Source organism: Chiloscyllium punctatum, chromosome 1 (assembly GCF_047496795.1).
Source record: "Chiloscyllium punctatum isolate Juve2018m chromosome 1, sChiPun1.3, whole genome shotgun sequence".
Taxonomy (NCBI): domain Eukaryota; kingdom Metazoa; phylum Chordata; class Chondrichthyes; order Orectolobiformes; family Hemiscylliidae; genus Chiloscyllium; species Chiloscyllium punctatum.
Genome location: NC_092739.1, coordinates 129,256,326 through 129,270,381, shown reverse-complemented (window position 1 = coordinate 129,270,381; position 14,056 = coordinate 129,256,326). Strand labels below are relative to the sequence as shown.

Genomic DNA, 14,056 nt, shown 5'->3' with positions numbered 1-14,056 from the left:
AAAGTCTGAACACCAAAAAAAATCTGAAATTAAGAGTCTAATGATGATCAGAAAAACGTGGCTGAATGTTGGGAAAAACCATTTTGTTCACAGATGTCCTTTAGGGAAGAAATCTGCCATCCTTATCTGGTCTGGTGTACATGTGATTCCAGACCCACAGCAATGAGATAGACTCTCACCTGCCCACTGGCCAATTAGGGATGAACAATAAATGCCAACGATGCCCGTAGCCATAAACTAATCAAAAGAAGTTCAAAAGTCATACAAGACAACTTGCCTTCATCAGTCAAGGTATAGTTATAAGAGCAGGGAGGTTATATTGGAGTTATTACAGGCTGGGAGTTCTGTTCATCACACCAAAGGAAGGATATAATTGCGCTGGAGGAGGCTCACCAGGTTGGTGCCTGGGTTCAAGCATTTGAGTTAGGAGAAACTGGACAAGCTTAGGTTGTTTCCTTTGCAGTAGAAAAGATGGAGGGATGACCTGATAAAAGTGGATAAGACTATGAAGGGTATGGACAAGGACAAGGTAGATAGAAAGCAGCTGCCTCCCTTAGTTTAAGGGTCAATAACAAGAAGGCACACTTTTAGAGTGAAAAGCAGGAGGTTTAGAGGGGACTTGCAGAAAAGGAGTTTCACCCAGAGAGTGGTGGGTGTCTGGAGTGCACTGCCTGGAAGGGTAGTTGAGGTGGGTAACCTCATCTTTAAAATGTACTTGAATGAACACTTGAAATGTGATAGTATTCAAGACTATGGACCTAGTGCTGATAAGCAGGACCTAGTGCTGATAAAGCGGGGCCAGTGCAGATTTAATGCTGTTATTGGCAGTAGACAGTGAGGCCAAAGGACTTCTTCTAAGTACAGTCTATCATAGTTTTAGCTCATCTAGTGTCTCAACTATCACCTCTTTCACTATGACAGACAGTGAAGAGTCAACTACATCTTCAAATTGATTCACTGGTTCATGACATCCCAAAGTCAAATGAGCTAAGTACTCAAAATGGAACTTAGGCAGTTCAAGATACAGACTTCCAATAGGTACCCTCACATTGCTTTTTCTTCATTCTTGCTGCAAAGTGGGCCAGCTGTAAGCTTCCGTAAGTTTATTGTTGTCCTTTAATGTGTTCATGGAGGAACAACTGCCTGGACTTCTATTTTGTTCACTGGCATTGGTGAATGGAAATCCTGTGTTATGATGTAACTGTGACATTTACATACATACTGTAGGTATACTTAAAATCATTTATTGTAAGTTAAAATTTCTAGCTTTTCAATTAGCAACTGCTAGGTTTTCTATGTCTGAAGCCTTGTCCCTGCTAAGCTGTACAGCTTACAGCAGCTGTACATGTAGCCATTCCATTACTCCACGCACAGCATTCAGTAAACTGACACACATCTCAGCATTGACTTCCACTTCCAGAAAACTCTGCCGTGCACAGACTTAAGTGCTGGAAAAATTCAGTAGGTCTGACAGCACTATAATCTCTCAAGTTTAACCCAGATGTTGTTAGCACAAAAACTTAATTGTTTTCCAATTCCCTCCTGCTCCTTAATGAGGTGTTTGCCAATCCCAATCACACCTCATTCCTCAGCCACTGTCTCTGGCTCCAACTTGCCCTACATGGACTCCAGCTAAAGTTCCATCCTTTGTATTTTGAATCCACCATGACATATAACATTCTTGGACTGCTATCCTTCACTGTATTCTGACATTCATGCCCAGTGCCATCTGCTGACCTGACCAGCAACCACTCACCTCATCTCAAAGATCTCCTGTCTTCAGTTTCATTTCATTATTCATCTCAATGAATATCTTAAGAAAAAAAATGCTCTCTTCCTTACAGGTGATAAGGAAAACAAGCTCCAACAATGTACAAGTAACAATGCCCTTTGGATCCATTCAACTCTCGCTACATATTCAATATACCCGGTCTTTTTTTCCCTCTCAGATGCTGAATGATTTGCATCCAAAGGACTCTGTTATATCCTCGTACCCCCTTAACCTCAATGAATTTCAGTCTTGTTATGACACTGAACACTTCTTCCAACACTATTGTGAGCCTCTGTGCTCACTTCTTCTAAAGCAATCCTTCCACCGATCAATGGATCCTTGCAACTTTCTTTAAAATGTTCTCATCCACCTGAGCCCCTATCTTTGACCCATTGTCTGCTCTTAATTTTCCAAGGAAACCTTGATACATAAGACCTTAAAATATTTTAGACAATACGTCTCATATATGATCGTGGCAGGAGAAGGCTCGAGGGGGTGAGTGGCCTACAACATCAAACCTCCAGGTGTGCGTTTTAATTCCATGATGTTGAAGATGCCAGAGTTGGACTGGGTCAAAAATCAAACAACACCAGGTTACAGTCCAACAGGTTTATTCGAAATTGAAGCTTTCAGAGCTCCACTCTTTCCTCAGGTGTGGTATTCTTAATTCTAGAGCACATTAAAAGCCTAAAATAACAAACTTGGTTGGAAGGTCTCACAAGGAAAGTTCATGCCTTTCTTGTTTAGAATGCCACTCCTATTCCCATTTAGCGAAGCTCTAATCTTCTGGTTCTTTACCCACTTACCTCAAGTCTGGCAGATCACCTGTAGATGGTCAACTTGCTTCTGCTCTCAGATAACATTTGCTTTCAATGGAAGCCGACTAGCAACCACATTGCTAAAATAAACTGCTTCTCTCAGAGAGGCCCAGATTCTCATTGAGCCGCTTTCTCAAGAGTTTAAATCCCCACTTCACACTCAAACCAGCACACTTGTAGTCTAACAATGCCTTAAGCATGATTTATTTTCAGCAATGGGAAAATTTCTCCCAAATTTTTAAAAAGCCTAATATTAATGATGATCCACGGTCCATTTTACAAGCAACCTTATCAAATTTACAAGTTTACAAATTCCTCTTTTGCTTTAAATGCAAGTGATAAGCGCAAATATATTAAGTCAATAATGTAACTGCTTCAATCATTGAGGAAATGGAACCACTTACTGACCTGACAGCCCTGCATGTTTGAGTCCCTCCCAAATGGGAATGATGCTCTCTCTGCTTTGCCTGCAAAACAAAGACATTTGTATCAGATTATCTGCAGGATAACAGATGCAATTGCCAGAACCAGCATTGCAACTTAGTTTCAGCATGACCATCACCTCTATTAGGTGAAGTCTATTTATAAAACGGTAATTCAATTTAATGCGTCTCTCTTAAAACAAACAACACTCATGTGTAACCTGCTACGTAACCTCCTTTTGTACATAAATTTCTGCCCTAGCATTGCTCTGATGTTGATAGTTCTGATACAATGCTTTTTACCAATCCCAATACTCAGTATTCTGGGAAACAGCAAAAGGGCACTGGACCTTATCCACACACAGGACATATCAGATGCCCTTGGACTAATGGAATAGTGCATGGTGCATTAAAAAGGAAAGGTTATGTTTATTTGGGAGTGTCAGGAAGTTTCTTAAAAGTGAAATACTTAACTTGCTCAATCCTTCATCCAATATCCTGTTTTGAAAAGAAGATAAAGAACCAGCATTGCAACTTACTTTCAGCATGACCATCATGAATATTTAAATATTTAAAAGACAAATTGCACTTCCACTGTGGCTAACGACTGGGGTAACATCCGATAAAAGAGAAAGTGCTTCTCTGATGTCAGCAATGAGGATTATCAAACAGTGGATTTCTCAGGACAAAGCTACCATTCCAGTACAAATCTACGGTGTACTCAACAGTTAAAAGGTCCTTTAACTATGTTCCCTATAATATCCATGCATATGCATTTTCCGGGAATCACAGGATATTAATCAGGATCAAGAACCCTTATTACAACTTCCCAGGACACTGGGGGAAAGAGGCATGTTGTGGAATCCTGCTACTGCTCAAACCAACTTTGGAAAACAGGTCATAGGAAATCTGCCATGAATAGCTCGATCTCACACTGTACACTGTAGGGGCAGCACAGTGGTTAGCACTGCTGCCTCACAGCGCCAGAGACTCGGGTTCAATTCCTGCCTCAGGTGACTCTCTGTGTGGAGTTTGCGCATTCTCCCTGTGTCTGCGTGGGTTTCCTCCAGAAATGTGCAGGTTAGGTGAATTGGCCATGCTAAATTGTATGGTGTTAGGTGAAGGGGTAAATATAGGGGAATGGGTCTGGGTCGGTTGCGCTTCAGTGGGTGGGTGTGGACTTGTTGAGCCGAAGGGCCTGTTTCCACACTGTAAGCAATCCAATTTAATCAAATAGTGCAATGACTTGATGAGTTAACTCGAAAATTCCAGTCAAGTCTACGTTGAGGTACAGAGATAAACTGAAAAATAGTACTATAGTTATACTGAATCAAAATGATAAAAATCAGATTTATGCAATAAAATAGGTGACAGTCATTCATTCACTGGTTCATTTCTCAGGGCAGTCCCTAGACCAATCAAAGCTCAGGTTTGAAATTTAGACAGAGTCTGGCTGTTATTTAAGGGGTGCTTCTCCATGGCAAAATCTCTGCCAGAGTCTACATAACAACCAATCGGTACTCTCCTTTCATGTAGTATAAATTTGGTTGGTATTGAACTGATATTTTTGAAAATCGTCCAAATGACAAAAAGGCTCGACAAAATGTCCCTCTTTTCAGCGAGACTCAAAGATCTACTTTTCACTTAATGGAAGAGGAAGCAGATGAAACTTGAGAAGACTTCCTCTCAACTAGTTACAATGGCTTTTGCATACTGATATGCCTGCCTGCAGTCAGCTGGGAAAAAGTTAAGAGTAAGATCTGCAGAGTGGAACAAAACATAAATGAGTGATAAGCAAAAGGCACAACTATCAATTAGTCATTGGTGAGAGGGCTACTCCATCATATATGCATTGAAAAAGATTCATATCCCCATAGAAATATAATTTCCATGCTTCTGCAGAGACTTGTATACTTTGCTAATTTGTTCTCCTACCAGGCTTGTTTACCTTATGGAAGACTGCAATAGAATAAATATGCAATGTATAAACCTAATTGTTGCTTCAATAAATTTGAAAATTATTCACTGACACAGCAAAATTAAAGAGATAAGAAACATAACATTTGCAGGAAAAGATGCTTTACAACCACGTTACATGGCACTGCCAACATTTTTTTTTAAATCTTAAGGCTTCCCACAGGACAGTGACAAAAGAAAACAAAAGGCTCATAAGGAGATATTAGAGCAGATGACCAAAGGTTGGTGAATGTGGTAGTTTTTAAGGTGACTCTCGATGGAAGAAAGAGAGGTAGAGACAGCAAGATTCAAGGAAAGAACTCCAAAGCTTAGGACCCAGGCTGTTGAAAGTATAGGCGACTGCAGAAGCTGGAGATCAGAATCGAGAATGTGTTGTTGGAAAAGCACAGCAGGAGAGGAGCAGGAGAATAGATGTTTTGGGCAAAAGTTGAAAGTATAGCCAGCACTGGCCAGTAAAACTGATTAAAATTGGAAATGTTCAAAAGGCCATAATTAGAGAAGACATTTCAGAGAGACTGGAACACAAAGTAGATCATTCAGTATCTCAAACCCGCTTTGCCATTAAATTTGATCAGAGCGGATCATCCATGTTAATGCCTTTTCCCCGTACCATAATCACATCCCTTTATACCATTGTTATTTAGAAACTGGTGTCAATCATAACTTTAAATGCACTGAATGACTGAACTTTCACAGCCCACTGGGAGACAGAATTCCAAATATTCCCAACCACGAATAAAATGTTTCACAGTCCCCAGTGGCTTCTCTTTTACTATAAAACTGTTTCTCAATTTTAGGGGAAATATCTTACTGACATCTCACAGTCATAGAAGATGTACAGCACGGAAACAGACCCTTCGGTCAAACCCGTCCATGCCGACCAGATATCCCAAACCCAATGTAGTCCCACCTGCCAGCACCCGGTCCATATCCCTCTAAAACCTTCCTATTCATAGACCCATCCAGATACCTTTGAAATGTCGCAATTGTACTAGCCTTCACCACTTCCTCTGGCAGCCCATTTCCACCCCCACCCCCCCACCTCCCAAACACACACACACACACACACACACACACACACACACCCCACCCTCTGCATGAAACAGTTGCCTCTTAGGTCTCTTTTATATCTTTCTCCACTCATCCTAAGACCTATGCCCTCTAGTTCTGGACTTTCCCACCCCAGGGGAAAGACCTCGTCTATTTACCCCATCCATGCCCCTCATGATTTTATAAAGCTCTATAAGGTCACCCTCAGCCTCCAGTACTCCAGGGAAAACAGTCCCAGCCTATTCAGCCTCTCCTTATAGTTCAAATCCTTCAACCTTGGCAACATCCTTGTAAATCTTTCCTGAATCCTTTCAAGTTTCACAACATCATTCTGATAGGAAGGAGACCAGAACTGCATGCAATATTCCAAAAGAGGCCTAACCAATATCCTGTACAGCTGCAACATGTACTCAACACTCCTGCACTTAATACTCTGACCAATAAAGGAAAGCATACCACGTGCCTTCTTCACTTTCAAGGAACTATGAACCTGCACTCCAAGGTGTCTTTATTTAACAACACTCCCTGGGAATTTACCATGAAGTGCAGGAGTCCTGCTAAGATTTGTTTTCCCAAAACGCAGCATCTTGCATTTATCTAAATTAAACTCCATCTGCCACTCTTCAGTCCATTGGCCCATCTCTATTCTGTGAAACTCCTTAAATTGTGGGTTTCAAGGAGAATAACTCTCACTCTTAAATTCTTGAGAATGCAGGCCTAGCATTCAAAATCTCTCTTCATAGGCCTGTCCTGTCACCCTGGAACAAGTCTGTGTTGTACTTGTTCTATAGCAATAATATTCTAACCTCTCACCATTGAAGAGATGTTTTGCACATCTGTTCTTCCAACCAAAGTGGATAACTTCACTATTTCCCATATTATATTCCACCTGCCATATTGTAAACATTTGCCAAGCATGCAGAAATCCTCTTGAAGCTGCTTTGCAACTTTCCCACAACACATATTCCCACAAACCTGTAGCATATAAAATTTAGAAATAATACATTTTGTTCCCACATCCAACCATTGATATGTATTGTCAATAGCTGAGTCCAAGTACTGATCCATGCCACGCCTCACTACTCTCAGCCTATCAATGTGAGGACAGCTCTTTTATTCTTACAATCTGTTTTTAGTCTGTTAGTCAATCATTCATCAATGGCGACACTGCCACAAAATTGTCACGTGAATAGGAGGTAATGAATCTCCTGTGGGGGACTTTATTAAAAGCCTTCTGAAAATCTAAGTACACTAGATCTATTTTACCAATTCTACTTTTGTAACATCCTCAAAGAATTTCAACAACTTTACTAAACACACTTTCCTCATTTGCAACTCCACGCTTTGCCTCATCAGTACATTATCCAAGCATTCATTTATCACATCCTTTATAATAAACTGTGGAATTTTCCCACTACTTATGTAAAGCTGTCCGTAAACTGCCTGTTGATCACAGTTTCCATCTTAAATCGGAGGATGGCATTTATTAACTTCTGAACTGCAGGGACCATTACCGAATTTTGAAAGGTGATCACCGATGCATCTATTTTTTCTATAGTTATGGCAGTCAACATTCTGGGATGCTGAATGTCAGGTTTCAGGAACTTTTCATCCTTCAGACTCATTAATTTCATCATCAAGACCTCTTCACTAATAAACATTTCCTTCAATTCCTCATTCTTAGTCTGCTGGATTCTTAATTCTCGGAGACTTCTTGCATCTTCCTACTGGAGATGGACATGCAATAATGGAAGGAGTCATTAACAGTGCTATCAAGCAGCATCTACTCAGCAGGAAGGTGCTCAGTGACACCCAGTTTGGGTTCACCAGGTCCACTCAACTCCTGACCTCATTACAGCTTTGGTTCAAATATGGACAAAAGAGCTGATTTCCAGAGATGAGGCGACAGTGTCTACCATTGACCATTAAGATAACAAGCATGAAGCATAACACTAGTCCAGCCGAGTTAGGTTGAATGGCCCGTTTCTGAGCTAATTGTGTTATTCTATGTTCAAATGTAGAGAAGTTGACTAAATTTTTCTTGATCTTGAGAGTGCTACGTGGAGGCAAGATATGGTCAAAACTAAAACTTTAAAACACAGAAGAAGCTAACTGAAAGATATACTTCAAATGTCAGGATATAAATTAAGCAGAGATAATAATTAGGACGTATCAATTTTCTTAAGCAAATGCAAAGTAATCAAAATATTGCAGCACTCTGATCCTTTGTGTACTGAGTAGAAAAGACATATGATTAAAGAAGTCAGTACTTCAGTTTTCAAAGAAAGCTCGAGAGTCAGGGCACTGCAAGCTCTTGTGCTCCTTTTCACTTGTCTGCTATCCTTTAGATAAGTCAACTGCAGAAATAGTTAGCAATAACATGGACACCTGATGTCATCCAGCTCTGAGAAAGTGAGGACTCTGTCTCTCCATCATTTCTCTCAATAAACGCTCTCAAACTATTTGTTTGATGTCCTGGTTTTGGTGAGTCACAATTTCCTCCAGTTAAACTGTTCTCTTCTTTTGTTCCACCATAAATTTCATTTTTTTTTTAGTACTGACCACATCTCTCTTTGTCGTCACTGCGTCTGAGGCAAACTATGATAAATCTCTGCATTCTATTTGAGTTTCCAAATCAAAACCTTATCACAAAGAATGTCCAATTTAAACCTCTTGTGACATTCCATTCCTTGCCACGCCCTCAGCCAATCTACTGCCAAAACACCAATTCATCTGTGGTTGCCTCCAGTCTCAGCAATTCAAATACTCATCTTGCCGAACTCTTAATGCTCCATCGTCTGAAAACATCAGCTCATCAATGACTTTGCTGCCAATGTCCTAATCTACATCAAGTTCAGCTCACCAATTATCCCCACTGCTGCTGGTCTACTTTGGTTCTCAGGTACTGAATGCTTTTCAATCCCTTTGCAAATTCCAGTCGAGTTCCATAAACAGCTCCAATCCTCGAACTCCGGCCGGACACTTCTTGGCCGAGGCATTTGGAATGTGAGATGGTGAAGGGCATGGGAAAGGAAAGACATATTGACCAGGAAGAGGAGGAAAATTTCATGATACCATTGATCAGTGCCAAAGCCCCATTGCCTGAGGAGAAGGTGATGTTTGACTTCTCGGACACTGAATTTTCATACAAATTTAATGTCTATATCCAATAGCCCTATCTCCTCTCCGTTAATCCATTTCCATCACCATTGGCAGACATATCTTTAATCATTTAGGTGCCTTGCTTATCAGAAACAGTTATAAATTAGCCCCATTTAAAACATGTATTTTTTTCACAGGATCCACCAAAGCACTGTTTACAATCTAACAGTATAACTACGATCATGTCAATCCTGTCAAACATCTTTTAATTTACTGCTGCTAGCTTAGATATTTATCAGGTCAAAAATTTAAGACATTTGCTTAAATCATATGTTTGCAAGTTAAAACTCAAAGAATCATCAAAGTAGATACTTTTGAAAGATGCTGCGAACATGTTATCTAAGAACTAATGTTCAAAGCAAAAAGAAAAAACTAGTAATTACATTATAATTGTTGACAAGTAGTTTTAACGGAACTGTTGATCAATTTAGATATTGCCACAAACAATAACAGAATTGGGTAGAAGAAATCAGATACAAAGTTGTGATGTACAAAGTAAATGATTTTACCATGATCAGAATCTGTCAAACAAGACCATGAAACCAGATCGATAACACTACCCTGAATTAATGACTTCTATCACGTGATAGGAAATGTTTCTAGACGAGACAAATCCAACATGGACTTTTTGGTAGCACAAAATGGCTTCCTTCTCTGCTAAAATTGCAGTGGACTGTTGTGTATCTGCATAGCCACCTAAGGGTCAAAATGTAAAGTTCTATAAGGCGGTATGTTGTGTGATGTAATTCATAATTTATTATCTTTTGTTATTAAATATCGTTCCAATAAGACTCCAAGATTTAGCTGTTTTCAGACTTTGGCTAAATTAAAAGTTACAAACATTCCTGTTCTGATAATTCCCTTTTCCAGGATTTCTGTTCACATTTATAATTATTTACTTTGATTTTGTAGGTCTATTTTTAAGCAGGACAGGGTAACAGGAAAAGGAGATGTGCGAATCTAACAAAAACAATTTTTTGCACAAACTCAGTAAGTCTGGCAGCATCTGTGGAGAGAGGTAGAGTTAAGGTTTGAGTCCAGCGACTCCCCTTCAGAACTAGCAGTAAAAGAGAGTATACATGCTGATGACAGGGAGAGTTAGAGTGGGGGGGGGTAGGTCATGAAGAGAAAAGGGTGCAAACAATAGGTGGACATGGAGCTCAGAGGGAGAAACAGTTAGGCAGACAGAAGGACAAATAATGGTAAACAATGGAGAGAGAAAAGCGAATAATGGAGACAATAAGGAGGTAAAAATGGGTTGGCTGTGCTGGAAGCAGCCAATACAATGACAGGGCCTGTTGCTCGGGGGTGCATAAAGATCATGGGAGAAGATGCTCAGGCTCTCAAATTATTGAACTTGATGTCAAGTCCTGAAGGCTACAAAATCCCCAAACAGAAAATAAGATGCTGTTCTTCCAGCTTTCATTAAGCGTCATTGCAGCATGGTAGCAAATCCAAGATGGAAATGTTGGTTAGCGAACATAGCGATGGGTTGAAGAGACAGGCAACAGGGAGCTCAGGGCCATTTTTGCAGACAGAACGTTGGCCTTCTGTAAAGCAGTCACCCAGTCTCTCCCCATGGTAGAGGGGACGACAGTGTGAACCGCATTTACAATAGACTAGGTTGAGCAAAGTGCAAGTAAATTGTTTCACATGGAAGGTTTGTCTGGGGCCTTGGATAGTGAGAAGAGAGGAAGTAAACAGGAAGGTGTTACACCTTCTTCCGTTACATAGGAAGGTGCTGTGGGGTATGGTGAGCTATTGGGAGGGGAGGAGTGGACGAGGGTGTCCTGGAGGGAGCAATCCCTACAGAATTCAGCAAGGGAGACGAGGGGAATGTGTGTCTGACGGTGGTAGAGGAAATGGGCAGCTTATAATCCTTTGGAATGTGAACCCTGGTGGGGTGATAAGTGAGGACCGGGGGACCCTGTCAGTGTTGTGGGAAGGAAGAGCAAGGATGAGGGAGGTGTGGAAAATAAGTGGAACACTGTTGAGATTTCTGTCAACCATGGGGGCAGGGAATCCTCAGTTGAGGTAAAAAGCGGATATTTCTTAGGCACCAGTGCAGAAGGTAGAAAAATGGATGATGCACTACTCGATTGACAATCAGGCATTACAGAAATATATTATAGCTGTTATTAGACCATATGATTTTCAGTGATTTCACTGATCTGTGCTTGAATTATGTTATTTTAGTGACTGATCGATGTACAAAGATTACTTAAATCTGTGAATATGAAACAAGAAAGCTAAATTAATGAAGAACTTTCCAGAATTAGTTCAGGCCCGTCTGTGTGTAGAAATCCTGCATTATGAGATATTTTAAAGTACTGTAAAGAAGATCTGTTGTAGATTTAGAACTAGTGTGATTGCTTTGCTGCTCTTGAACTTGAAATAATATATGCAAAAAGTTAGTGAATATATAAAATGTCCAACCATCTTCATTGAAGACCTTTTTCCATCATAAGGTTAGAAGATGTTTTATTTTAAAATGTTCACCTATAACTGCACAATGTTCATGAACCTTCAGGATTCAGCAAATATTAATGACGTGGAGATGCTGGAGCTGGACTGGGGTGGACAAGGTCAAAAATCAAACAACACCCTGTTATAGTCCAACAGGTTCATTTGAAATTACTTTCGGAGTTAAGCTCCTTCCTCAGGTGTGGTGTGATAGAAACGTATAAGACACTGCATTTATAAGCAAAAAGTTAACTTTCAAAGTAGCTGCCCTTGTTGAATCCTTTAATCAGTTAGGAGGTAGACCGCTGATTAAAATGCAAATGACCTGGGTGGATTCACGATCAGTGGTCCTTTTGGGACTTGCTCGGATTTCTGTAGAAATATGATGTCTGTATCTATATGTGCAATTTTCTTGGAGGTCCTCTCTACTTGGAGCCAGCAGGTCATGGTGTTGATTGTAGCCGTGATGTGAAGGTGCTGGAGTTGGACTGGGGTGAACAAGGTCAAAAATCAAATGACACCAGCTTATAGACCAACAGAACATTAATGCAGCAAGACCTGGACAATATTCAAGTTGAGCTGATAAGTGGTAAGTAATATTCATGCCACAGAAGTGTCAGGCAATGACTATTTCTGATAATAAATGACTTAACATACAGCAGCTGATATTCAACGACGTTTCCTTTGCTGAATGCCTGCTGAACAGCAATGACTAAAAACTGAACTCGCGCAACCTAATTAATAATAATGGCTACCACAGCAGGTCAAAGACTGGGAATTCTGAAGTGAGTAACTTACCTCCTGACTTCCCAAAGCCCATCCAAGGCATAAAGCAGGCGTGTGATGGAACAGTCCTCACTTATCTGGATGAATGATGCTCTAACAACATTAAGCTCGGGCAGCTCAGTGGCACAGTGGCTAGTGCTGCTGCTTCACAGCACCAGAGACCTGGGTTCATTTCCCGCCTCAGGCAACTGTTTGTGTTGAGTTTGCACATTCTCCCAGTGTCTGCATGGGTTTCCTCCCACAGTCCAAAATTGTGCAGGTTAGGTGAATTTGCCATGCTAAATTGCCCGTAGTGTGAGGTGAAGGGGTAAATGTAGAAGAATGGGTCTGGGTGGGTTGCTCTTCGGCGGGTCAGTGTGGACTTGTTGGGCCAAAGGGCCTGTTTCCACGCTGTAAATAATCTAATCTAATCTAAAAATAAAACAAGCAGGAAACTCAACACCTTCTGGGAGAAAGCAGCCCACTTGTTTAGCATCCTGTCCACTACCTTAAACATATACTCAACTACTACCAATACAGTTCCATTTGCAAGATGAATTGCGGTAAGTCATCAAGCCTGCTTCGACACCATCTCCCAACCTCTACCACTAATACAGACATTGGCAGAAGAATGGAACACTACCACCTGCAGACTAACCCAGACACCATCCTGATCTGGAACTATACCACCATTCCTTCAGTGACAGGGTGTATCTGCAATGATTCAGGGTGGCAGCTCACCACTAACTTCTCAATGGCAATTAGGGATAGGCAGTAAATGCTTAGCAAGTCTTTGATGCCCACAATATGCAACAGAGTAAAATAGAATTCAATGAAAACACTAAGGGATGAAGAAGGAACTTAACACCTATAATCCAATTGCACAATTCTTCCAAAGTGAAAAACACAATAGATCAAATCAAATAGGAAGCATTAGAGGTCTTTATTATTAGAAATTCAGAAGAAGAGAGGGATCTCGAGGTGCTTTGCCACAAATCCCTTATGGCAGCAGGACATATTAATAGGGTAGGTAAGGAGCCATACAGGATGCTTGCCTTCATCGGTCGAGGCATAGATTGTAAGAGCAGGGAAGTTATACTGGAGTTGTACAGAATTCTAGTTAGGCCACAGCTAGAGTACAGGTTGCAATTCTGGTCATCACACTGGCAGAAGGTTGTGATTGCACTGGAAAGTGTGTGGAGTGGAGATTCAGCAAGATGGGAGGAAGTATTTCAGCTATGAAGAGAGGCTGGATAAGCTTGAGTTGTTTTCTTTGGACAAGCGAAGTTTGGAGGTGGCCCTGAGAGAAGTGCAGACAACAAAAATAAAAATTGCTGAAAGAGCTCAGCAGGTCTGGTAGCATCTGTGGAAAGAAATCAGAGTTAACATCCTTCCCCACAACTGATCAAGCTGTGTAAGATTATGAAGGGTATGGACAGGTTGAACCGGAAACAGTTCTTCCTGTTAGAATTTATTGTCACATCTACTCAATGAGTATCGCGAAAAATTTATATGTCACCACTTGCAGCGCCAACTTAGGTAGAAACATACCTAGGTACAACTTCTTTAGCTCCAAGATCTTAGAAGATAGAAAAATACCATGTCCAGCATTGCAGAAATAAAGGTTC

General features: G+C 40.7%; 1 protein-coding gene across 9 annotated transcripts in view; it reads right to left on the bottom strand.

Moving 5' to 3' along the window:
* Positions 1 to 14,056, bottom strand: part of LOC140479798 (transcription factor 4-like) — a 607,832-nt gene that overhangs the window by 310,707 nt on the left and 283,069 nt on the right. For all 9 annotated transcript variants that reach the window (XM_072574019.1, XM_072573999.1, XM_072574047.1 and 6 more), the window contains one exon: positions 2,998 to 3,056. In XM_072574019.1, the coding sequence (XP_072430120.1) occupies positions 2,998 to 3,056 (59 nt within the window). The remainder of the gene's footprint in view (positions 1 to 2,997; positions 3,057 to 14,056) is intronic.